At 39.9% G+C, this 24,756-nt stretch overlaps 6 protein-coding genes across 7 annotated transcripts in view; 2 read left to right on the forward strand and 4 right to left on the reverse strand.

The window, feature by feature from the left end:
* The first annotated feature begins 5,674 nt into the window (after positions 1 to 5,674).
* LOC132791503 (histidine-rich glycoprotein) lies at positions 5,675 to 7,816 on the forward strand. The gene is made up of 3 exons (XM_060800450.1): positions 5,675 to 5,771; positions 6,629 to 6,690; positions 7,450 to 7,816. Exons 1-3 carry the CDS (start codon positions 5,751 to 5,753, stop codon positions 7,697 to 7,699), a joined length of 333 nt encoding a protein of 110 aa, XP_060656433.1. The 5' UTR covers positions 5,675 to 5,750; the 3' UTR covers positions 7,700 to 7,816.
* Positions 7,817 to 9,122: 1,306 nt separating this feature from the next.
* Positions 9,123 to 10,004, reverse strand: LOC132792765 (integrator complex subunit 3 homolog). Its single transcript, XM_060802233.1, has 2 exons — positions 9,863 to 10,004; positions 9,123 to 9,796 (listed from the first exon to the last, which is right to left on the reverse strand). The coding sequence occupies exons 1-2, from the start codon at positions 9,875 to 9,877 to the stop codon at positions 9,317 to 9,319; spliced, it is 495 nt and encodes a 164-aa protein (XP_060658216.1). The 5' UTR covers positions 9,878 to 10,004; the 3' UTR covers positions 9,123 to 9,316.
* A 2,986-nt stretch (positions 10,005 to 12,990) lies between these two features.
* On the reverse strand, positions 12,991 to 14,844 carry LOC132788528 (endoplasmic reticulum junction formation protein lunapark-B). Its single transcript, XM_060795988.1, has 6 exons — positions 14,695 to 14,844; positions 14,309 to 14,538; positions 14,050 to 14,182; positions 13,580 to 13,979; positions 13,325 to 13,519; positions 12,991 to 13,266 (listed from the first exon to the last, which is right to left on the reverse strand). Exons 1-6 carry the CDS (start codon positions 14,719 to 14,721, stop codon positions 13,085 to 13,087), a joined length of 1,167 nt encoding a protein of 388 aa, XP_060651971.1. The 5' UTR covers positions 14,722 to 14,844; the 3' UTR covers positions 12,991 to 13,084.
* A 144-nt stretch (positions 14,845 to 14,988) lies between these two features.
* On the forward strand, positions 14,989 to 17,010 carry LOC132788526 (armadillo repeat-containing protein 6 homolog). Its single transcript, XM_060795986.1, has 2 exons — positions 14,989 to 15,527; positions 15,608 to 17,010. Exons 1-2 carry the CDS (start codon positions 15,411 to 15,413, stop codon positions 16,886 to 16,888), a joined length of 1,398 nt encoding a protein of 465 aa, XP_060651969.1. The 5' UTR covers positions 14,989 to 15,410; the 3' UTR covers positions 16,889 to 17,010.
* Positions 16,809 to 18,853, reverse strand: LOC132788527 (E3 ubiquitin-protein ligase TRAIP). The gene is made up of 6 exons (XM_060795987.1): positions 18,650 to 18,853; positions 18,369 to 18,584; positions 17,898 to 18,309; positions 17,705 to 17,827; positions 17,427 to 17,618; positions 16,809 to 17,368 (listed from the first exon to the last, which is right to left on the reverse strand). The coding sequence occupies exons 1-6, from the start codon at positions 18,763 to 18,765 to the stop codon at positions 17,135 to 17,137; spliced, it is 1,293 nt and encodes a 430-aa protein (XP_060651970.1). The 5' UTR covers positions 18,766 to 18,853; the 3' UTR covers positions 16,809 to 17,134.
* Positions 18,854 to 19,217: 364 nt separating this feature from the next.
* Positions 19,218 to 24,756, reverse strand: part of LOC132788525 (5-hydroxytryptamine receptor 2A) — a 73,650-nt gene continuing 68,111 nt past the window's right edge. The window contains exons 9-11 of one of the 2 annotated variants that reach the window (XM_060795983.1): positions 23,563 to 24,489; positions 22,117 to 22,241; positions 19,218 to 20,933 (exon numbers count right to left, since the gene is read on the reverse strand). In XM_060795983.1, the coding sequence (XP_060651966.1) occupies positions 22,143 to 22,241; positions 23,563 to 24,489 (1,026 nt within the window). In that variant the 3' untranslated portion in view covers positions 19,218 to 20,933; positions 22,117 to 22,142. The remainder of the gene's footprint in view (positions 20,934 to 22,116; positions 22,242 to 23,562; positions 24,490 to 24,756) is intronic. The other variant, XM_060795985.1, reaches the window with a different exon arrangement.

Raw genomic sequence — 24,756 nt, forward strand, 5'->3', positions numbered from 1 at the left:
TGGCGCTAGAGATCATCATTATCATCATTAGCATTACCCCGCCATCCCCCTTCACCATGCGCTATTGCCCCGCCCTTCAGCAGAGAGGCCTGGCGCTTGCCTTGATCGCATCGTCGCTGTCTTTTCTCTGTCTCTTTGGTTGCCGCGCATTTCCTCTAATAGTCGCGGCAATGACTCACGAAAATCGTTACAAAATGAAAATGTAACAAGAAATATTTATGCTTTCTGCTGCATGCCAACTTTCACACACTCTAACCGTAGATTTTTGTTGAAGTGTGGTTAAGAACTTTTTTAGTGAACTATATTATTTAATGATTTTTAAATTTATTAGTTGCTGAACTTTCATCTTTACATCTTTAAACTATATTTTATTAATTTTCGGTTGCTGTCTTGATTTACTATAAATTTGTTTTTAGTTACGAATATAAGAATTATTTTTATTCACTACTTTTATTGAATTTTATCTTCAACGACTTAAACACTTATTTATTAATTGTTCGTCAGAATTTATTTATTTCATTTCATTAATTTCTTTTATGAAATTCCATAATGTTTTTAATACAATTTTAGAAATCTTATTTGTATCTGATTCTTAGAAATGGCTTTTTAAAAATAAATTTTGTAGTTTTGCTATTTAAATTTCTTCTGTGCTTCTCAGTTCACAAATGTATTCCGCTTCTTTGCAGTAGCTAAGTAACCCAACTATGTAAGGTATCAGTCAGAATGGTGTGTGTGCAATTAGAAACAAGTGTTTCTGGACTGGAAGCAGTTGCTAGTCGACAGTTGTAGAATTAGTGGAGCACTTGAAGTGGAAGCAAACTGAGTTTGCTTAGAACACAGGGCTGAATAGATTCTACTTAGTTTACGCTTTGTTAGAGCTCAAATTTAAATTGAATGAGCTGCTTGGCCATTGCTCGTTTCATTTCTTAGTTAGCCAATGCAACTGAACTTCGGCTTAAATTAGAAGCAAAGCCAAGCGTCTATGGAAGTCTCTGAAGCGTTAATTGGTGCAAGTTTTCACTGCAGCAACAAAAAAAAAAAAATAATATAAAGAAAAATGATGTAAAGTGCGTGCGCGTGTGTGTGTGAAGATGTACTTGTATTTTGGGGGGGCCTTATAATTGGCGACACCTTTAAGTGCCGACCTTGTCATGCTTGCTGACGTCGTCTAATTCAGGCCGGGGCTGTTCTTCATCAGCGCCTCGGCAACGACTTCAGCACCAACGCCAAAGCCAACGTCAACGTCAACGCAGGCATCGACGTCACAGTCGACGTCAACGCTCGCTGCTGGCAGCGCTAAGCGAGCGTGTCCAGCAGCAGGAGGAGTGACTCGACTCCAGTTGCCCAGACTCGAGATTCGCTGAAAATGATCTAAGACTGAGTTCATTCTAAGCTAATTTGCATACGAAACAGGAATTAGCTAGAATCCTCAAACAAGCTTGGGTGCAGCGCTTGAAGGTGAATCCCATACCTAAGATTAACGAATGACAACAACAGCAAAATTGGCAAAACAAAAAAGAAATAAAAATAAAATTCAATATTATTTGAAATTGGCATTCGAAGATTGCACAATGCGTCGTTGAGCTTAGATTGTTACTGTTATTGTTTTGGTTGTGTGTTTTGTTTATTTTTTGTTTGTTTGAGGGGCGCTCTGCTCCACATTGGCTCCCATTTGCGTGTCAGTGTGGCCAAAGTGTCGTCGAGCTGTTTGGTTGTCCCTCGAAGCGCAGCTATCAAAAATCGCATCAGAAATCGTTCAAAAATTCAACGTGCGAACATCGCATAGCGCACGCGCTGCGACTGACAAGTGCGGAAAAGCAGTGGCAGCAATTGAAGCACTGCGGGAGTAGTCGAAAAAGGGATACCACGTAGTTAGAAATGATAGACAGCCATAGGTCACTGATTTATAAAACTCTTCTATTACAAACAGTATACAAAGTTGCAGCAAATAAACAACAAAAATGGAAAACTTCTTCTATCAACTACTTTATTGATATACCCTCCACACAGCTCTCGTAATGGATATAATGCTTGGACTTGGACCGCCTTTGGCATCACGTTCCCATCGTGAAAAATTACAATACGCAACGCGTGTCTAAAACAGATATTGGACGCAGATATCGCTCGTATCGAGCCCAAGGAACATGTAATAAAAATAAAAACTAAAATAAAAAGAGAGACCACAAACAGAAGAAGCTAACAACTGAATTGAAAGCGAATCCCATCGATTGAGTAAACGCATAAATTGATCAAAGGTGATTGACAGTTGTGGGCGAGCAGGAAACGCCGCCCCATGGCACCAACTCTGTATATTAATTGCATAAGCATTTAGCTATTTGTGAGCGCGGTTTCTTCAAAGTCAGATGGAAGTCATTGCAAAGATCTGATAGCTTAAAATTAAGTAGAAGGGCAGTAGAAGGAATACGTAAATGAAAGAACTAAAGAAGTTTGTATTTGATTGCATGAAAATTATAACGAATAATAAATAATAAAATATTTCATATTTGGAAGGAATTTAAATTTAATCAAAAGTAAGAAAACAGTTAATAAGATTTTATATATTTCGAATATGAAATGTATAAAATATAGATCTGAATAAGACGAAATAAAACCTTCTAAGTTCATTGAATGAACTTTATTCTATTCTACTTTTATTTCAAGCAATTGATGAAAATATCTTATAAAATAGCTCAATTCTTTCCACTTAAATATCAAATACATACTTTAAGCCAAAACTTTAAACAGTTTCCACATTATAATGCCTGAGCGTTGCTCGTAAAATTAGAGCTTGATTGATTTATTTGTGCGATAGCTCGATTATCGAATTTATTGAATTAACAATAGTTAATTACTGGAACGGATTCTTAATGGACACAGAGAATTGGCCACACTTGATGTGTATGGGCTGATTGGAAAATCTGTGCTTGAAACTGGTTATTTCAGCTCTGGTTCGGCGAAGTAAAGTCAATGCGGCTTCTTATCATAAACGTTTGGTGTTCGTTATTCAATTTATGTTCAATCACGATCAAGTCAATGGGTTGCATGTCATACGTAGCGCTTTATCTTTATGAAACCAAATTGAGACGGGGCACTTGATCAATTTGGTGTCAAACTAACCATGGCTATAGAAACCGCGGGACAATATGTGTGTATTATGAACAACAACATGAGATTAACTCTTAGCGCACAGACATTGAGTATGCGGAGCGTGGAGTGTGGCATGCCCCACTGTCAATTGTGTGTTCCACATTTTCGTTTGAAATCAAAACTCACCTAGCAGGAAGTATTTGCATTCGCAATTTGGGATTCGCGCGCGCGCTCGCAGAAAATGAAAGTAATCATCTGCAACAACAGCAGCGGTAGCCACAACCCGCAGGCAAACTTATTATTGTCTGGCGGACGTGGCGGGGAATGGACACTGGCTATAGTTTTGCCAGTGCTTCGCTCTGTGGGGCCACGCATGCGACCAACGGTTCCAGTTGGCTCCGTTGATACATTTATCACATAAAACATAAGACCATTATGTAATTGGCCAACATCAAACGGGCAATTTGAGGCAAAGAAACATGCACTTGCAACTGCAGGCTGCTTGATTGCAACTAGGGTGCGGCAGGAAGAGGGGATCGCCCTCACAGCTGTGGCCAAATAAGCAAATGGCCAAATAGCATACTGGCCTACTTACACACAGGCAATGCCGCACACAGCGAAGAGCAGGCGCTTAACAGAGTATGTGAGATGAAGTAACAGAGGACGTAACAGTAACAGCGCAAGAAACAGGTGGAGTGAGAGTGTTGCTTATTATCTAAATATCCAAAAAATGCAATAATTTACAGCACAGCTTCCATAGTTTCGCTCAACAGTTGCTGCAATTATTACTGTTAATATTACGATCTCTGTTAATCTTAACAATTACAGGAACTACTAATGTTAATATCTCTCTCTCTGTTAATTTTACTTGTATGTTAAATGTTATGCTTACAGCGACAGTGCCAGGAGCAAGCGAAGTTAACAGCGCTGGTTATGTCAATGGGGGCGACCCACAAAAAATCGATCATCAAACGCTTGTAAGACGGAATCGTGTGGTGCATTGCTTGATTAGGGTCTTAGCTTCAGTTTTGGCTTTATTTTGGATTTTTGGTTAAAGGTTCGAACTGTTAAGTAATTGCCCAAAATGCGTTTTATTGCAAATTTCTGTTATTTATGTTGAACGCGCTCGATCGTACGTGATCGTGATACGACGCTCACACTCTCGTTTTGTGGTAGCCTCTCCTCCTCTTTTGGTACGTCAACCGCAATTGTGACCCATTTACAGCATTTAATTGACACGACGCAGCAACAATTGTCGCTGCCACAACACCGACCACAACAACAGCAACGACAACAACAACGGGGACAGTAACAGCTGCTGTTATGTCAAGGTCGTTGGCAAAAGATGTTTGGCCAGGGATAAAGATTGACAATAATTTAATATTGGCCAGACAACGTTCACTTTTTTGTCTTTACTGCTGCTTCAGAAGGCCGCTAAGCGATGTGTTCAATAGCAATCTACTTTATGTGCTAGTTGATCATTCATATGGAATAATTTCCGCCAAAAGACAACAGTCAACAAACAACAAACTGAGCAACATTATGATTATGACATTAAAATAATAATTCGTATTGTATTGCACACTCACTCACACACATAGTGACATTAATATCTTGCCCAGTCAAAGTTCGATTGCCTGTGTCAGTTGCTGAAGATGACAACAACGACAATGAAGACAAGTACGCAAGATGCAGTGCAGGTTGCTCGACTGTGCGATACCCGATACATAATTTGTACTTTTGAAAGATGTATTGTAAAAAATACAAATATAAAAAAAATTTAATTAAGTTGTTGGTTAAACTTACTTACTTGAAAATAGTTTTTAAAATTGTTTTATTAAAATATAGATTAATTATAAATTATAAATCAGTGCTGAAATAGGATACGCTTTCTGTTAATTTTATTTAATTTTTTACTGTATATTATCACTGAATCTATTTAGAATTTAATTGGAATTATACGTACATATCATATTAAAAAATAACTTAATAAAGATATAAACAACATAAGTACTATCATTAAATTTTGGTTTCTGTTGCATTTATAATAAGTAATAAGTGCTAATTGCAAATACCTATATATATTTTTTATTTCTGTTACATAGATTTTCAGGTGTCATTCTTTTATAATACCCTTTCCCCTCTTATTTACCGGGTATAACAATGGCAACGACAACTGCTGGCTTAATTGTGAGTTAATTTTTGCAGCAACTGATGCGTGCTTGCAGTAGCCACAGTAGCTTCATATAGTAGCTCTAGCTGCCCCACTATCTGCTCCACTGTCTACCCCCTTCGGGTTAAAACTACAGACGGACAGACCTCTTGGTTAACCAACTCATAAAACAGTTAACAGTGCGCTGCTCCCGTTGTTGTTGTTGTTGCTATTGTTGCAGTTTCTGTTGCTGCCGCTGCTGTTGCTGTTGCTGTGCGTCACGTTTGTCTTTTACATTTGTCGTCGCAGCTGGCGCCGCTGCGACTGTCGACGACTGTTGCTGCTGTCGTCGCTGTTAGCCGCTGCTGCTGGCGCCTGCCTGCAATTGACTATAAAATGGATGAGCCGCTGGCCAATGGTTATCAGTCATTGGCAGACGCATTGGCAGTATCAGCTAAAAGTTTAAGCGCGTTCGCAACCACAAAATACAACCAACCAAAACAAACCAAACATGACCGCTCTTAAAGTTTTCGTAAGTGAAAGGAATAAACTGCAAATAACAATAAATATATATATATAAAAAAAAAACATAGACAAAAGGACTCGTGTGCAAAGTGTGCAAAAAAGTGCCAAACAGAGCAAGTCATGCAGCCAGAGTTATATAATCGACAACAAAACCAACACACTCAAGTATTTGGATATTTAAGTGCAACTTGCCAAGGGCTTTCAGCTCTCCAGTGAACTACAAGAAATAGGGGGAATTTTTATTACCACACAGAAAACTTTTAAAAGCATACAAAAAAGTAAAACTGCTTTAAGCTTTCAAAAAAATCTACGGTTTCGCAAATATTTCGAAAAGCAATACGACTGCGAAATCTGCAATTTCAACATAAACTTATAGTATTTTTCGAAACTGTGTAACACATTTTTCTAAACATCTTTTTTAAGAGAGACATAATTTGTCCTTTTTTTAAGAATAGTTTCTTATTGGTTTGCTCAATAAATGAATGTTACACACTTTTTAAGTGAAAAAGTATAATAAGAAACGTTAAATTAATATTAGATATTTCTTCAATTCACAGCAATGGAGAGCCTTTCTTTTGTTAGATTATAGATTATTCTTAATGTTAAGATTTCATTCTTGTTTCAATGAAAACTTTACATTATTTTAATAATTGAATTCTTATACAAAGTTATTCCTTTTTTTTTATATATTATCATCACTATATGAAAATTTTAAGAAATATAATATTTGCACTTATTATTACGTATAGCTTGTCCTATGTCGTAAATTGTTCTCTTAATTTGGATTTCATAACTCTTACTATACATACATTTAAACTATTATTATAATTGACTTATTTTTGTTATTTTCTTCCGCACTTTCAGATCCTTGTAGCACTCTTCGCTGTGGCATACTCGGCGCCCAGTCCCGGCTTCTTTGGCAAGCAGTAAGTCAACCAGAGATTAAACCATTTACGGTCATTAATGTTCCAATCTGTAGTTATTGCTTCCCATGTTGTGCAAGCTAGTTGAGTTTATGGCCAGACTTATATAGCTTTTTAAGTGCCGGGCATTTTGTCTCTATGAATTATTTATTGATTTGCGTTTGAAATGAAGCAATCAATATGAATAGAGCTTGTAACACTTAGCTATGTTATGATCTCGATCGGGAATGGGAATGAGGATGGAGATGGGGTTGGGGTTGGGGTTGGGGGATTGTGATTGGGGGACGATGCCGTCGATGCAGTTCAATTGTCAGACACTGAACCTGTGGCAAAAGACAACGCTCAGGAATTTCACAGGCACTGGCATTTGTTGCATTATAATGCGCACATAATTGCGGCTGTTAATTACAAATTCCGAGCATTGGTCCGCGTCTCGGTCTCGGCCTCCCGTGCCAAGTGGCAATAGCAAACAACAACAACAGTAACGAGCGACAACAGCGGAGAGTTCAAGCAACTGCCAACGAGCAGCGTACAGAGAATGAGACGGAGAATGACAGTGAGAGTGAGACGGACTATAATGGAGCTGGACAAGTTAAGCCAGCTGCCAGCTATTCACTGATTAGCTAATAACATTGAATGCCAATTATTGTGTGACTGCACCCTCTCTTTCCACTTAGCTAGTCTCGTCCCTCATTAACATTTCACTTTCCATCACTTTCCAATGAGCTAATTTTCTCTTCTTCTCTCACGTGCGATTCTCAGCGAACACCACACAATCCATGTGCCCTACAAGGTGCACACCGTGCATCATCATCATGTCCAGAAGGTAGCGGTGCCCGTGGTGAAGCACGTGCCCGTCTACAAGGAGGTGCATGTGCCCATCTACAAGGAGGTGCCCGTCCATCATGTGCATCACGAGGAGATTCTGCCCGTGCATGTGCATGAGGATCATCACGATTTCCACCACGATTTCCACAAGGGTTGGTCCTCCCACTCCCATGGCTGGCTGTAAATTTCAGTTCCTGCCTTTGCTTTTTTTTGCTCTGTAAATACTGTACAATGTTTAAGCTAATAACAATCACAACAACAACATAAACCAAATTAATAAAAAAAAATGCTTGTAAATAAAGTGAGATTTTTCGATTGTAACTTTCGGGTTTGGGTTGAGAGCCAAATGATTATTATAATTTTTTTTAATTTGCAGTTGCACTTGACCTTGGCCACTCGAAGTGGCCGCCGTTTTGCAAGAACGACTTTCACAAAAGCGACTCGGGGTCAACCAGCAACAGCAACAATTGTAGCCAGCAGCAGCAGCAATCAGCCAGGTGATCACCTGTAAGTCGCACTCCTTGTCCCAGCGCGGAACTGGAACTGATACTGATACAGAAAACAGAAAACTGTTTGTTGTAGACTCTGTAAACAGGGCGTGCCGCATTCTGGCCACATGACAAGGTTTTGGTCAGTTTTTCGTAATAAGCACAGAGTCTACCAGAATCGAGCCTAATGCTCTCGCTGCTTTAAAAACAAGTCCAACACAATCAAGACATAAATCAAGTTGCAGTACGGTTAACTACTTACAAAATAATAGAGTTCATTACAACAAAACGTCGAGTGGGTTGTCAAGTTTACTTCTACCTAAAAAGGTACACAATTTAAATATGAATAAATGCACTTAGTGACAGCTCAACATTTTTGGTAAACTGCACTGTGGATTTTATTATAAAAATAAATCAAGTATACGACCTCGTGTATGTGAAATATTTGCCAGTAGATAAATAGTCGCTAAACCAAACTGTATAAATAAGATAAATCTAAAATGTCACTGGAAAATATTTGCATTAAGGTTCATGATATTATTATTAATGACAATAATTTAATGTAAGGCAAATATTTGGATTTATTTGTAGGAGAATAGAAAAACACGAGTGAGTTGTCAAAATTATTCAAAGCAATAAAATAACTGTATTTAATGATATATTATTTATTTAAATTTATTATTAAATAATAGAAAAGTTCAATAAAAACATAGTAATCGTTTTGCATTCATTAAATTCTAAAAAAGTTTTGTTTGTCTGTTTATGAATTGTAATTTATAATGAAGCTTGACTGTCGAACGATTGAGCAGCTAATCAATTGGACTGAAATTGCCACATGATTGAGTCAGACGATTAGAAACAGTTCTAAAAGGTATTTATCTATGTTTATGGTACAATTTAATGGCGATAAACAAACAGTTCAAGCAGCTCAACTTCGCTATAATGAAATGATTTGAATTTAACCATTTTTTAAGCCGCATTTTGGGCTATAATTAATTTAATTATAGATCATGAAACCGCTTTTGATTTTAATACATGTACTCGTGTGTTATTTATTAATTCGATAACTGCTCGTTTTATTGCTGTTTGACTGTACTGTAGTAAAAAAATCGACATTCCTTGTACTATTTTTATGACCAACATGCTTTTTTATTTGACGCCAACAACAGAGTTTTATAATTGAGAACTTGTAGCGTTAAGAGGAAGCTAAGTAAGTGGAAAATGCGTGTAATGAGTGATCGTAGATTGTAGACAGATTGTAGGCGACAGTGTGGAAAGTGTGGGTGGATAGCAAAGGACGGATGAATAGCAGCTTAGTTGCAGTAGGGGAAGTTGGGGCACTGATGGGGCGAGACACCAGCGGGATAGAGACGCTCCGTCCAGCCGGGCAATGGTGGGGCAGCGACTGGGGCACCAGCGTGTCCAGCATTCACATCACAGTAGGGATAGTTGGGGCAGGTCTGGGGATTGATGCCAGCCGGATACTTGTCACCGCCACCGGCAGCAGGGGCTGGTTGGGCATTCCACGAGGGCTGTGGCTGCCACTGCTGTTGTGGTTGCTGCCATTGCTGTTGGGGTTGCTGCCAGTGCTGCTGGGGCTGTGGCTGCCACTGTGGCTGGGGTTGTTGCCACTGGGGTTGTGGTTGCTGCCACTGCGAATGCGGATTGTGGAGGCGTGCATTATCACAGATGGGGAAGCCGGGACAGTCCTGAGGATTCACACCAGCTGGATATTGAGCAGCTGGCGGATGCTGTGGCTTGGCCAGCACCAAGACCAGGCAGGAGGCGAACATCTGCAGGAGGCAGGAGATGTATGAACTTTGAATCCAGAATGCGTAATGCGGAATGCCTCAACTTACCAGTTTGAAGAACATGTTGGTGGATTGAAATGTGTGTAGTGTTTGGGGGATAATCCTTGTGGCCAATTGGACTATAAAGTCGTGAGTGAACTTAAACTTCCAATTGGATTCCTGGTCAGCGCTGCACTGTGGGACAAACGACGCCGTCACTTAGCTTATATAGCCGAACACAGTCTCTCGTTGACCGGCTAGAACCGAGACTCGATCTCAGTCGCAGTCTCAGTCTCAGTCTCTATCTCAGTCGAAGTCGGGTCGGTTTCACTTTCATTGGCTGGCGCAGATTTGGTGCGGCAATGGTAACTGCATTTGTTGCTGTAATTCTCGTATACGTTGCCGTTGTTGTTGTTGACTGATCTCGCGCATATTTTGCTTGATTGGCCCAACAGATTATTATTAGAGTCTTTGTTGTGAGCGCGAACGCGAACAAATAAATCGAACGGCCACGGAACAGACACACACACTCACATAATACGTATGCATATAGTACTTACTTACTTATATCTAGTAAATAGACAGACAGACATATGTGTGTACATACTTATATCGAGTTACAGGCATGCCGTCATTAGCAATAGCAATGAACTAAGCCCCCAACTTGTGGATACTCGAATTCGAATTTGATCGCATTCTAGCCACAATGGTTTGTCTTTAGCTCGCTGCGTTGGCGTTTCTTTGCCTTTTGGGTTTTTGCATTTTGCCATTTGGCCAAATCGCTGTTTTGCCGTTGCAGTCTCCGTCTCAGTCTCAGTCTGAGCTTCAACATCCACACTCAACCCTTGCCACATGGTGTGTGGCTGTCATGGGATCTGTTCGTGAATCACTTCATTTTCGTGCTACAGGTTGCCCAGTCATGCCACCAAGTCTCAATCTACCTCAACCTCTCAGCCTCAGCTCTATCGATATCACCATCACCAACGCCATCAACATCGTCGTCGCTGTCGCTGCCTTTGCCGCAGTCGCCCGGAAGGCGAGTCCCCCATGCAAACGGGTTTCGGTGCAGCGACATTGCACTAGATTCAATGCACTGCACTCTGCACTGAGAGTGCCGATAGAAGTGTTGCCTTCTAGGCTAGGGATGGACGATCGACAATTAAATTGCCTTCATTTAGTACTTAATATCATTCTTTATTTCTTCCATATCCATTATTATTCATAAATCGTAAGTGCAGTCATAAAAATAAGTGTAAGTATCAAATATAAGTTATACTTAATTGATCAATTAGATAAGTCAATATTATAAATTGAGAACGTTCAAAAATAAATTAGAATGGAAATTTATGCTTTGGGTGGCATACAAATAGAAGTCATGTGAAACAAAAAATAATTAACTCAGAAAAAGGAGGTTTACAAATTTATTAGCCTTAAAACTAAATTTTTAATGGAGAAAGTGCTGTATAAAAACAAATTTTATTTTTATAAAAATATTGTGAATAGTGAATATATTTAATTTTTTAATTGCAGGAAAATACAAAAATATTATATTTAAAAAATAATTGAAAAATATATATTTAGAAAGCAAAACACATGGTTTTGAAAATTTAGAGGTTGGCAAGGAAGCTTACAAAATGTGTTTAATTTCTAAATAAAAAAAAATAAAATAAAATATAGCATAATTGAAAAAAGAAATCTTACCAAAATAATGTAATAATAAATAATATGAATTTGTATTACGAAAAACAGATAAATACTTTAAAGTTAAGTGCTAGTGTTTAAGAACAAAGCTTGTCAAAAAATGCATAAACAAATGAAGTAAAATAAAAACGAGTATCTAGAAATATAAACTAATAAAAACTATTTACTTTGCATTTTCTTTTCAATATAGGGGCTTATGTTTGCCATCCCTAGTTGTAGCAGGTTTCGATAAGCTTATGCAAATCGCAATGCATATGTTGTGGATTACTGTTGTTGTTGTTGCACATTGTCGCCTTAAGAAGGCGTTGTTGTTTGAGCTGTGCCGCATACGCATTACCGACGCATGCAAATGTCCAGTCCAGTCGCAGTCCAATGTCGCACGCATTGACTTCCTGACCAGAGAGCGCCGTCAGACAGAGAGGGAGATAGATCGATAGACAAGGCAAATTGGGAAATTCAATTACTACAAGGCGAGTAATGTGCTGTCACACAAATTATGAGCTAATCAGGCAGCAGTCAACAGGCCAGTGGCCTCGGGTAACACATACAACAATAAGTATAGCACATGGACAATTGTTGGCAACGGTGTAACAGATTTAGTTTAATTCTTATAATTTGTGCTTGCAACTGCCGCCGCCAGCCATTGGCCAGGAATGTGCGCGGGCGCGGCTGCTCCACTTGTAGGTGTTGGTGGTGGCAGTGCATTATGATTGTATTAGTGTTTGCTGCTAACGGTTTGCGATTGCTCTCTTTGCTATTGCTGCTGCTGCTGGCTAATGCGAATGCGTTACGTGGCGGTGGCTGTGTCTGTAACAGCGGCGCGGGCGCACTGCAAACTGATCTTGTTAGCCTTGATCAATGGCCCGGAAAAATAAAAGCTAGCGAAATTGAAATTGTTGACCGTTCGCATAATGCAGTCACAGTCACAGTCAGAATCCGAGTCTCGTTCTCTCCTCATACAGTTCTCACACCCCGTTGGCCGGTCATTTGGTGTGTGGTTGTCTCTCCAGTCGCTGGTTTTGTTCTCGCTCATGTAAGTTGCCGATAACTCTTGTTTTTTGTTGTTGTTTTTGTTTTGTCACATTGGCGCGTTTTAAGTTATTATGCCATTATCTGTCGCCTTCTTTTTCGTCTAGTTTTTAATTATCAATTTCCTTCTGTGTGCTGACGTATGGCTGTTAACGGGGCGTGTGCTTAAGGTGTGCCGTGAAAAAGAAAGCCACTTTGCATATTTGCCATATAATTTGCATAGTGTTTTTTTGTTAAGCTGGTTTTCAATTTTCAAATTTTTGTATTTCAAGACAAACTCAACAATTATTCAGAAGTTCAGTTTCGATTAAGTTGTTTGTGTTTTGTAGATTTAAACTAGTGAGTGTGTGTGTATGGGGGTAAATTTAGTGACTACAATTGAACAAAGATTCGTATTTAAAAAAATAATAAAAGTTGCTTACCAACAAAGTGTTAATTAATATTAATAATGTAAACTCTAAGCGAAATATGCATAAGTTGATTTATTTTAAAGCTACCGCTTTGCGGAGCCTAAAAAACCTGTTCATGGCGCACTTGGGAGAGCTGAAACTATTCGCAATTCTATTCTTTTGCCTCAGTCTCGCTGGCAGCAGCAGTAGTTGCAGCATCAGTCTCCTCTACCTTTGTTGCAGTCGTTGAAACATCATCACCAGCGTTTGTGGCAGCCTCAGTTTTAGTATCAGCTTCGTTATCAGTCATTGGCAAATCATCGTGCAGCGCACGACGTGTCGACAGCTTATTATCTGGAATAAACATTATTATAGATATATGTACAATTTGTTGAATTCTTCAATTAGTCACCGTAATCTTCATCCTCATCGTCGGATGAATCACTGTCAGAGCTGTCATTGCGCAGCGTCGACTGCGGCGTCTGTGGATGCGCTGCTTCCAGTGACAGTCGCGGCGCCACAGGTCGCTCTTTTCGTGCCGGGTTTAGCACATTGCAGAAAGCACAATGAAACGTCGTATATTCGTAGTCACCTACTGGCAGCATGCCTGCAATGAAGAAGAATGATTCGCATACAATTGATACAAAGTTGCAGCTAATATATTTACCATTGTGTCTGTGACATTCCTTGCAGATCATGGCATAACGATTCTGTGGACTGTCACCCACCAAAAAGTCCACAATGCGATCTAAGGCGCTGCGTTTGCTCTCATCAACAATGGGAAACGGGGTGCGCCGGCGCAACTCCTGCATTGTGCGGCCTTGTGGCGTTGACGGTTGCACTTGCAACATCGGAGCCATTACACTGCTATTCAGATTATTATTCATGTTACGATAAACGCCGCTGTACGGCGTTAGCTGTCGCTGTTGAGCAGCTGCTGCTTGTTGTGGTGTGCGTTGCAGTGCCGTCGTTTTATTGAGGGATGTGCTACTGGCAGCGGACCGAACTGTGCCCAACATGCGGTTCTGTTGCTTATCGCCAAAGCGGTCAAGAAGATTTACTGCCACCTAGAATAAGGAAACAATTACTATATTTAAAAAAAGAGAACTTCATAATAATCTCTTTCTCTGCCCTTACCTTGTAGGTCTCTTTGTCCATGACCTGCTCCAATATCTTGCTCTTCTTCTCCTTCAACTGCTTGAGCTTATCGCCATTTTTGTTAAGCTTGCGCTGAAAATACCACGTAAACATTTGACGCAAGAAAACAATGCTAAACGAGAAAGAAGATAACAACAAAACCAAAAAATATTAAATGCACATTGCGCGGAATGAGATCATCAAACAAACGATCAATTGACGGATTGAGTTTGAATCACCACTTGACAAAAACACTCACAGCACTGGGAAGAGAAGTAACGGCACCAGGTACATGATGCGTTCTTGCATCGTTGGCGGGAAATAGAAGAAATACCATAGCGCAAATCCAACAATGTAGACGCCAATTGTGAAGCCAACAAAGTTCGTAACAAATCGTCTTTTACGCTCCTGCGTATTGATCACATATTTCTCAAGTTCTTGGATCTGAACTTGCAGCCCCTCCAGAACAGCAGTCGTAGATTTTTCCTTCTATAATTAGAAATGCGTACGTTGTATGTAGTACACATAAATCGCTGTGTGTGTGCAAAAGCGAAAAATATGTAGGCGCCCTCAGCGTCATATCTATGTATGTTTTCGTTGCATTTCTTTGCTTTTTGGAGGCCACTTCGAAGCAATATATCTTACCCGAAATTTCGATAAAACGAAGCCCATTTTATTGTTAGTATATGACTGTGGATAATATAATTAACTGCGCCTACTACTTAAATTTAAAATGTAAATAAATTCAACTATTTTCGTGCCGTGACCGTCCCGCTTGTTGGAATTGTGTATAAACTATCGATATATGCGAGCTTCTAATTGCATTTCGATTGCTTCCAGCAATATATTGCAAATCGATATATTATTTAGCAAAATATACAAAGAAAAGGCTAATAAAAATCTTTGAACATTGTAAATATTATAATTGATAACAAGAACTAGGCAATCGTTTGAAATTATCAATCATTTTCGGCCATAACCAAAGGAAAATTTGAAAGCATTACTGGTTTTTTCGATTATTGTGCCGCCCTGGTTGCAGTAAAACCGACAACAGCTGTTTTGCTTAAGTTGCGCATTTTACGAACAAGTATTAACAGAAAATTAATAATTATATTGCACTCGAGCGTTGAGATTATTTTACGATAATTGACGTTGTTTATTTGGTGTTTTGTTTTGGTGGCTTTCATAACGCACACAAGTAATACTCACTGCCAATTCACCGTTGAACAAAGAAAACTGCCTTTTACTGTGTAGGAGTTGTTGCGGAACAAGAAAAACAACAACAACAACAAAGTAAAATTGAAGCAGACGTCGCTTTATTTGCAGCTGTTGTGCATTTATAGCCTAAATTTGAAGTTAAGATGTCGAAGGTGATTTCGCAAGATACATTCGACGAGGTCGTCAAGGAGAATGTCATAGACTTCTCAATGACTCCATCGGAGGCCAAGGAAGAGACGATTAAACAGTTTGAAGCGCAGGTGCGTAATTATTTGTTGTCTTGTTGCATGCGTCATCTAATCTTTGTCTTCTATCGTATCTATGTATGGCGCATGCTTAGGGCATTAACCTCGCGAACATTATCAAAGACTTGGCCATCAACAATGAAACGGGACGACCGATTATCAATGAAACGTTGGATAAAATCAAGACACACATCAGCCAAAAGTCTGAGGACACTCAACAGTTGTTGGAACTGATTACTGTGCTGGATTTGGAGTGCCAGAAGTCACTGGCTCATCGTGTGCTGGCTGGCAAGAATGGTGCGCATGATGCACTCATCACATTGCTCGAGCAGACACTTCAATTGGAAACAGAGATTAATACGACGCTGCTTTGCAAATGCCTGCAGGCTGCCAACAGTTTGTCGCAGAAACAGCCAGATTTATTCGATGCTGAAGCCTTGTCCATTGTGCTGAAGTTACTGGCGTTGCAGGACCAACAGCTGGATGTCACTTGCCTAACGCTGCAGTGGCTGCAGAAGGCATGCGTGATGCATGAGATGAATCGTCAGAACATTATAAGCAGCAATCTCTTGAAGCTAACGAAGCCTCTGCTGCGAAAGGATAATCCGCGTGTGGTGCGTGAGATGACTGCAGTGCTACGATTCCTGGTGTTGGACGATGATATAAGGGTGGAGTTTGGGTGTGCTCATGAGCATGCGCGACAGATTGCCAACGAGCTGCTACTGGAGTTGGTGCAACTGCTGCCCGAGTACGAGGATGTGAATGTGCTGTCCGATTTGCTGCTCACTATTGGCACGCTGGCCGTGCGACAGGAACTGTGCACGCTGATTGACGACGCGGGCGGTCTGAAGCTTATCTTTGACATCATGAAAGCAAATCTGAATCAGGAGCGTTTGAATCGTGAAGCACTGAAATTGCTGCGTGCTTTAGCCGGACATGATGCGGTTAAGGCGCACATTGTCCAACAGGGAGTGGCGCCCATCATCAAGGAGTTGCTTGAAACGCATCAGGCCAACGAGAACATTGTTTCCGCCGCCTTGGCGTGCATAACGACCCTCACGTTGCGTGTGCAGGAGCATAGCGCTGCCTTCTTTGAGACGGGCATTGCAGAGATTATTGTGGAGACGTTACGTCGCCATCCCAAGCAAAAGATTGTGCAGCGCAACGGCGCCTGGGCCATACGCAATATGGTGTCGCGTTCGCGCAATCAATGCGAGTCGTGGTTGTCGTTTGGGGTTGAGGATTTGCTGAATGCAGCCATGGCTGAGCATCCATCGGTGGCCCAGGACATCAAGGCTGCGCTGCGTGATCTGGGCTGCAATGTGCAGTTGCGTGAGGAGTGGACTGGCAAGGCAGAAAAGAAAATTGCAGCTTAGATCGCTCACTTTATCATACATATATTTTCTATTTTTATAATCATTGCTAACTTATTTCCATACGAAAAAAACAAAAATCTACTAATGCAACAGCACAATGATCAGAGCTTATACAAAAACGACTAATATTATAAATTATTAATGCTAGAAACAGCGCTTAACAAATTGAATTCGAAGAAACTGAGGCAGTCTTGGCGTATTCTCTTTACTCCTGGCTTGGCTTATTATTAATCCATGCATAATTAATTATTTTTTCAGCTTAATGTTCCGCAGCGTTCCTGCTTTAAGTCGAAAATTAACAGTATTTGTGCTTGGTTGACTTGTAACTCCGGTCGCCGCTTCCTCTGCGGCACGCTGCGCAAAGGGATCTATCTTCTCAGAGCCACCCATGCCATCGTAGGCAAAATTTGAGCCCATCGCAGCTGCGCCCCCTGAGCTCGAAGCGCCCAGCAGCAGTCGTGGTTTCTTGAAGATCGAGTACTGCAAGCGAAGTTCGTTTAGTTAGTTGCACATGGGTGAGAATAGAAGCAGTCATTACCTTTTCACTAAGATCACTTGTCGTCTTGCGAATCACTCCGCTGGTCATGCTAATGCCCGATCCTGTTTTAATGGGAGATATCTTGCTAATGCCTTTGATGGGCGGTTTCAAGAGATGCGTCATTCCTACGCTGCTAGATTTGATGTTTAGGTAAGGTGACGTTGACTCCTCAATGCGCTTGATGCTCTGTTTCTGTAAATGACAAAGAATTTATTAGAAAATTAAACGCTTAATGATTGAGCTGTGTATTAAATTATATATACAGTATATATACATACTATTGTGGGCGAGATGGTGTTGCGGCGTTCTTCGAGCTTGAGTGCAACTAAATTTGTGTTTAGGCCCAATGAGCAGTTGCTGGAGGCATCCACATCAATTGGTTGACCCTGTAGTGTCTTAAGCTGTAAGGGTTTTAAAATAGTGTGTATAGAACATTTATTTCTAGCTGCGCTGAGGTAATTGTATTGTTACCTTTTCCTGTGCTCGATACAAATCGCTCTCGAGATGCGACATCTGCTCCTCTAACCGTCGCTTTCCTTCCAGCTCCTTGCGCAGATCGTTCTGCACCACCTTGAGCACATTGCGCAGTTCAGTCTTTTTGGTCTCACACTGGCGAAGCTCACGCTTTAGCGTGGATACCCAGTTGGCCAGCACATTTGGATTGGCTTCGTTTTTTAGTAAGCGATCAGCATCCGCAGCACCAGCTGTCAGAATGGCCGAAACGCCTTCCATAGTGTTGATCTGCTGTTTCAGTGATTTGTTCTCCTTGCGCAGCTCGTCAACAACCCGAGCATCGCTCTTTAGTACATTTATTTGTTCCACATAGCTGCTGACAATAAAGTCTTTCTTCTGTAGATTCTTCTCTAACCCCGCAATGGTTTTTCTAGAGAAACGTTGGGGATATGTTATGAATATAGTTTGGAATCACTTGACAGCACTTACAGGCACTTCTTTTGGGTCTCTTTTAGTTCTTTCATTTGTCTCTCGACCTTGTTGCTTTCCTGTTCCTTCATTTTCATAGCCAAATTGGCATTATCCAGCTGCTCTTGCAGGGAGCCAACATCAATCCGACTCACGTCCAAATTGGCCAGATTGAAATACACACGAATTATGTTCCGATTTGTGCATTTATTGCGACACTGTGGGCAGGTTTTAGACCTGCAAAAGCAACTCCACTTAATTTCACATTTTACACGCTCTATCTCAGTGGGACGCTTAATTACCGTTCTAGCCATTGCATTAGGCATGTGTGATGGAACATGTGGCCACACGTTGTGACGTACACTTCATCCGATTGTGTGAACAATTCGGCACATATGACACAGTTTAAATTCAACATTATGAATGCGAAAAATAGTTGCTACATAAATTATTTAATCAATCTAGCGTTTGGCAGCAAACTGATTTTCGCGCGGTTTTATCAAAAAGAGAACAGCTGTTCGTAGACCGGTTGTGAAACATCGATGGAATTATCGATATATCGATACTAATTAGATTTTTATGGTAAATATCGATATTTTCTAGTGCTATAATTTAAAATAACCAAATCGAAAAAAGTAACTGAGTTTTGTGCAGGCGAGGGCTTGGTTTGCTGTTTGTATTTGCTTCTCAGTTTATAATCCGCTATTTTATGGTTTACTGTGCCAAACACTATTTTATAACAAATGTTGAAAAAGGCACGAACCCAACTTTAGGACGAGTTCCTCGCCTTTTTTTGGACATTCGCCGAAAATGGTTCTTGTCTTGGCTATTTTACCCACCATTAAATTGAAAGGAAAAACATTTTGCAAGAAAGTTCAATTTTTATTTTAATTTGCAGCCAATGAAATGTAGAGTAATTTTAGCATAGCATTTGTTGCAAACTTGTGTGTTTTATTTGCAGTAAACAATCAGATATTTTTGTTTTGTATATCAAGTAATAATTCTTTTTAAATGCGCGCCAATTTGTGTGTAATAAAGATAACAATCAAACAATAGAATTGAATCCAAACTTTTATCATTTTTGAAATGATGAATAATTAGTGTTTGTGTGTCGAATTATGACTTGATATAGAACAAACAATTTCTTTATTTCTCTGCGACTCTATTGATAGTTTCTGGTTTGATATCTAGTTTAGACATAGATCTGTAAGTTTCTTACAATGCTAGTTTATGGTTTCTGCTTTAAGTTTATTCAGAAATGTTCGTTTTCTTCATTTTGAATATTATTTTTTTTGGGTTTTATTAAATATTAGGGTAGTAAAAGATTTGATTTTTCATTGTGATATTGTTTTCCACTTACTTAAATCGATCATTAACTAACATATGTATGTATGTTTAGTATTTATAATAATATTTACTGCGTGATATTATTTGTTGTGAATTTCTTTTTTGCTAATTACTTTTTACCCATTTATTCCGAAAGTAGTTTGCTTTTCAATAATACATTGTGGTTTTATGTTGTTGTTATTAGTTTTTACATTAATGTTATACAGTATGTTTCGCACCCTTTAAGCAATTTATATCTAAATGTTTTTTTTTTTTGTTTTATTTAGCATATTCAAAGAAATCCTTGACATATTTACCAAGTTGCTTAGCTTTAATAATACAACAATTTGTTTTTTTATGTAATTTAACTAGAATTTGCATTAACAATACGTTTAAATTGTATTTAAACACGTTCATTATATAGTATATATAGAGATTTTGTCAATTTTACAATAAATTTGATCCTAATAGCCATTAATAGTCAACAAATTTAGTTTAGGTTGTGCCCTTAATATCTACTTGGTTTTATACACACTTAAATTTCTCACTAGTTTTATGTAAGTACTATAATTATTTATAAGGGGGGCGCTATATCATAGTGTTCAGTATGTGTAATCGGTTCAGTTATAACGATTCCAAATGCCATTGGTACTCATTTCCCTACATATTTATATCCTCAATCCCGATTCCCCAATTCATTCTTAATTCCAATTTTTGGGGATAAATTGTTAGCTAGAGCTATAAATGGATAATTTACACATTTAAATTTGAAAACACATGCATAGTTTTTGGAAGTCGAATACACTATAAGTAATATTAAGTATTTTGCACTTAAGTTGCTAAAATTTACGACTAATTCTTACACTTTGGTATTTTGATTATATGTATGTATTTTAGTACTTAGTTGGTTTTGTCTGCTGATTTTAGTCAAAAAAACAGTTCCCACATTGGCAATTACAATTAAATTATATTAAATCCTAAATGCTGACTTTTGTGTACAGATTATAGTTTATTATTATAATTAATTTAACCACATTTAGCCGAACGTATTTACACCACTTAGAGCCTAAGCCTAAAAGTATGCTTCAATAATGATCATGTGTTTGCTGCTGGCCGCTTAAACTAATCCTTGGTATACACGCTTCAAGTTTTAAATGTATCTTTGTTGTTCTTGTTGTTGTTGTTGACTTAGTTATTGTTACAGTTGTTGTTGTAGTGCCACCGAAGAGGCAAGATCGTGCGCAATTTTAACAGAAGCGCCTGCAAACAATAAAAGGAGAGATGCAAACAAATCACATTATATTATTATATTAATTGAGGCAAAAAAGTTTTATTCGCGCCAAGCCAAAATTCATTCAAATGCAAAGGAGAAATTTGAAATTAATGTTGCTTAATTTAACTTTTATGCTGAATGAATGAATGGAGTGTATGGCTGCAGATTTAACTGCTGCTGCCACACGCAGATGGAGAACCATAGCTGCTGCTGTTCCTAGATTCTTCGTCGCAGTCGTAGTCCAAGTGAAATGCAAATGGGCAGCTTGAAAGTTACTCGCTTGCTTTGTAGATAAGCCTGCAGGCGGCGAACGTTCAGTCCGTTCGGCCATTGTGGCATAATTCCAATGCAGGGTGAGTAAGAGGGGGCAGGGGCGTGGGCGTAGGTTTTCTTTGGGGCCATTAGACGTTATCCGTTAGCCGTTGCATTGACCAAGTGATTTTAAACGGTTTTCGCATGCAGATGACAGCAGCGATAAAAGGGCTGATAAAACTTTCATTTCGGCTACAGTTTGAGTTTGTGTTTGAGTGTGGCGGGGGACGGGGGGAAGGGGGAAGGGCGAATTGAAACTTTGCCTTTGCTTTCGCTTCTTCAGCATGGCTTACAAATTGTTTCAAGGCACTGAAAAACTGCCAACAAAGCGCTCGCAATTCAAATGTTTATGTGTTGCCACTGAGTGAGTGTGTGTGTCAGGAAGGGTGTGTGTGTGTGTGTGATTGCCAATGGACTCCTTCCCAAGGCCATTTCGTCGCTCTTCTCGTGTGTTTTCCGAAATTGGGCGCCCAAAGCGTCGATATCGACAGCGTCATCGACATCGACAGCGTCGACCAACGTTGACAATGAAATTCAAAACACTTTCAGCAGAAGGAACAGACAGGAGCAGCATCCAAAGGATGTGGAGGAGGAGTAATAGTAACAATAGCTGCAATGGTGGCAAGACGCAGCTCAAATAAATGCTTAAGCAATATCAATTTCAACGACTGCATTGCAAATTGAAACTTGTGAGCGCGAAATTGCAAATAATAAATACAAATCAATGCAAAAGAAAATTGCAATAGCGTTCTCCCTCTCATTCTCCGGTTTATATTTCGATTTTCAAGGATAACCACTTGGCTAATATCAATAATATTTGCTTTTGTTTTCTGTATTTATTTCAATAAAAAACCTTACCTTCTTCGCCTCTTCGCATGCACTATCTAGAGCTTCCCGCTGCGATAGTGCACGGGTCGGTGTCCGCCAAAGAGGATGCGCTTGAAGGCCTGTCTGAACTCGGGGCTGAATATCGTATAGATGACCTGCAATCAAAGTCAAAATCAAGGCACTTTATTTGTGTTTCAGTCATGGTCAGCTGAGATGTTCATAAATGCAAGTGGAGAAGCCAGACAAATTTGATTGATTGTTTTCTCTCCGTTCTTAATGTAGTTAATTAAAATCTACGCTTTCTACTTTGAACAGATATGCAATTTGTATTTGGTATTTAATTATTCTGCCTTATTATTTATGTTTCCTATCACTCATCTATATTAATTACTGCAGGAGAAAATATAAGTCATAAACGAACATTTCAATCCGACTTACGTTTCGTGTTTGATGAAATATTTTAATGATAATGAAGTATTTACGTGTAGAAAATATATTTGAATATATTGCAATATATATTCAGCAACATATTCACAAAAGAAGGAGTGAATTAAGATGAAATTGTCTTGAACTGGTAGCATAACTTAGTATATTTCAAAGTATATTATTTAATATTTAAAATTTATTTAAATTTTAGCGATTTCTTATTACCAGTAAAATATATAGTCAGTTAGTCAGTTCTTTCGCGTCTAAATGAACATATCTAATTTCAACTTTTTAAGGATTTGTAGAATAGTTGAAATGAGGTAAGGAAATCGAATTTTTTTCCGTTGAAGTTATAATAGGTGCAAATAGTATCTTCTATGAAAATATATTAAAATTTTTATCACGCAAATTAATGGTATTCTATTTATCCGAAAATTATGGTGTAACACTTAAACCAGATTGATTTTTTTAATCAGCAAAAATACTGACGATGTGTTGTTTTTTTTTTTAGAAAATCGATACTTCTTTTGGAAAAAACTAATACGCAAAATATTCTATTTAGTAAACCATGCAGCTGTATTAAGGATGTGAATAGACGATAATCATTAAACTAAAGTTGGTATATTTCATATAATTACATAGACTACAAGTGAGATTAGGTGACATTATCATAATACAAGAAATCTGATCAAAACTCAGCAATTGAATGCGCATCTTTAAAATGCAACGTTTAAAGATTAAAGGGAAGGCAATCAACATGGATGAGGGAACATCTGCGTAGAGGGAAGTGCTTCTGCTGTCACAATCATATCATGGCCAGGCCAAACAATTGGCAACACAGACAACTGAATGCACTTGCCGCCTGCGGCAGTTAGCAATCATGCATTTCATTTCCAATGCATTTGGCAAATGTTTGAAGACTTTGACGCTTCCCGTTTGCCCGCTGGCCACGTAACGATTGCAGGACTATGGACACTAGACGCATGCAAATGTTATTCAAGAGCAAAAAAGAGAGGAAAAAAAATGAGGTATGCTAGAAGGAACTATTACCGGATTGAGTGTGGAATTGAAGTAGCCCAGCCAAAGGAAGAGAGAGGCGACACTGTCGCTGATTTGGCAGGCGGCGCACAGCGGCATGGTCAACGCCATCACGAAGAAGGGCAGCCAGCATACCACAAAGGCGCCAGTGATGATGGCCAATGTTTTGGCTGCCTTGCGTTCACGTTTCGCCTCCAGCGTCTCCTTGCGCTTGTTCACCTTTTGCATGGGATTCGCAATGCTCGACAACTGCTGCTGCTGCTGCTGTTGCTGTGGTTGCTGGTGAGATGATGCTGTTTGCTGTGGCTGCTTGGTGCGAGGCTCTGGCGTTACCGAACCGGAGGCATTGGCCGAGCTGCACAACGGATGTGCTTGGTTGCAGCTTGTCAATGTGCTGGTCTTTGCTGTCATCGGACCTGCGGCGGCGGCAGCAGCGGCGGCTGCAATGGCTGGTGATGTTGGTGTTTGTGGCGAGAGCGCTGATATCGATGTAATTGTTGTGGCATTCGATGTGCTGGCGCCTCCACCACCACCGCCACCGCCGCCGCCGCTTTTGGCAGTTTTTTGTAGCTGCTGCATCTGTTCGAGCTGTTGTTGCAGCTGCGGATCCTCGAGCACTTCCACAGCACCAGCGCCATGACTGCTGCCATTGGCCTTGCTTGGCGTTGTTGCTGCAGCCGTCGCCGCCGTCGCCGTTGGTGTTGCCGTTGCCTCCGCTGCTGCTGATGTTGCGGTTGTGGTTGCCATTGCCTCATCCTGCTGCTCTTCCTGTAATCGCTCTTCCAACTCGCTGCCATTAACATTTGCTGACGCTGTTGCTGCTGTTGCTCCTCCACTGCCAGCTGCCCTCTGTTGTTTGGTGCTGCTGGCGTGCTGTTGGTTAGCCAAGGCTACCAGGTGAGAGACGGTGGCTATTTGGCTGCCCGATGTGCTGGGCGCCTGCAAAACACAAGGAATGAAAAACAAAGCCAAATGCTCAAAGTCAAATTTCGTTTGCCAAATTAACAATTCAAATCTCAGCTGCTCTGTCTCTCTCTCTCTCTCTCTCTCTCCTCTTATATAGACACACACACTAGCACACATAAATCAGAACACCCAATTGCATTCATAAATTTATTTAGTGACTTCCTCCCCCCCCGCGTTACGCTGGCAGCTTCCCCCGCCAGCGATGGGTCGTCAATTTTCATGGGCTTTTTATGCCACGCC

Source organism: Drosophila nasuta, chromosome 3, assembly GCF_023558535.2.
Source record: "Drosophila nasuta strain 15112-1781.00 chromosome 3, ASM2355853v1, whole genome shotgun sequence".
Lineage (NCBI taxonomy): Eukaryota > Metazoa > Arthropoda > Insecta > Diptera > Drosophilidae > Drosophila > Drosophila nasuta.

What these genes read in the sequence shown, in the direction of transcription:
- LOC132791503 (XM_060800450.1), top strand. Translation starts at nt 5,751, where the DNA reads ATGACCGCTCTTAAAGTTTTC. An exon ending in TGACCGCTCTTAAAGTTTTC is followed by an intron (nt 5,772 to 6,628) that starts GTAAGTGAAAGG and finishes CCGCACTTTCAG; the next exon opens with ATCCTTGTAGCACTCTTCGC. An exon ending in CCCGGCTTCTTTGGCAAGCA is followed by an intron (nt 6,691 to 7,449) that starts GTAAGTCAACCA and finishes TGCGATTCTCAG; the next exon opens with CGAACACCACACAATCCATG.
- LOC132788528 (XM_060795988.1), bottom strand. Translation starts at nt 14,721, where the DNA reads ATGGGCTTCGTTTTATCGAAATTTCGG. An exon ending in TCGTTTTATCGAAATTTCGG is followed by an intron (nt 14,539 to 14,694) that starts GTAAGATATATT and finishes TTCTAATTATAG; the next exon opens with AAGGAAAAATCTACGACTGC. An exon ending in TGGACAAAGAGACCTACAAG is followed by an intron (nt 13,980 to 14,049) that starts GTAAGGGCAGAG and finishes TCCTTATTCTAG; the next exon opens with GTGGCAGTAAATCTTCTTGA.
- LOC132788526 (XM_060795986.1), top strand. Translation starts at nt 15,411, where the DNA reads ATGTCGAAGGTGATTTCGCAAGATACATTCGACGAGGTCGTCAAGGAG. An exon ending in TTAAACAGTTTGAAGCGCAG is followed by an intron (nt 15,528 to 15,607) that starts GTGCGTAATTAT and finishes GCGCATGCTTAG; the next exon opens with GGCATTAACCTCGCGAACAT.
- LOC132788527 (XM_060795987.1), bottom strand. Translation starts at nt 18,765, where the DNA reads ATGTTGAATTTAAACTGTGTCATATGTGCCGAATTGTTCACACAATCG. An exon ending in TGTATCGAGCACAGGAAAAG is followed by an intron (nt 17,828 to 17,897) that starts GTAACAATACAA and finishes AAACCCTTACAG; the next exon opens with CTTAAGACACTACAGGGTCA. An exon ending in CAAGTGATCTTAGTGAAAAG is followed by an intron (nt 17,369 to 17,426) that starts GTAATGACTGCT and finishes CTTCGCTTGCAG; the next exon opens with TACTCGATCTTCAAGAAACC.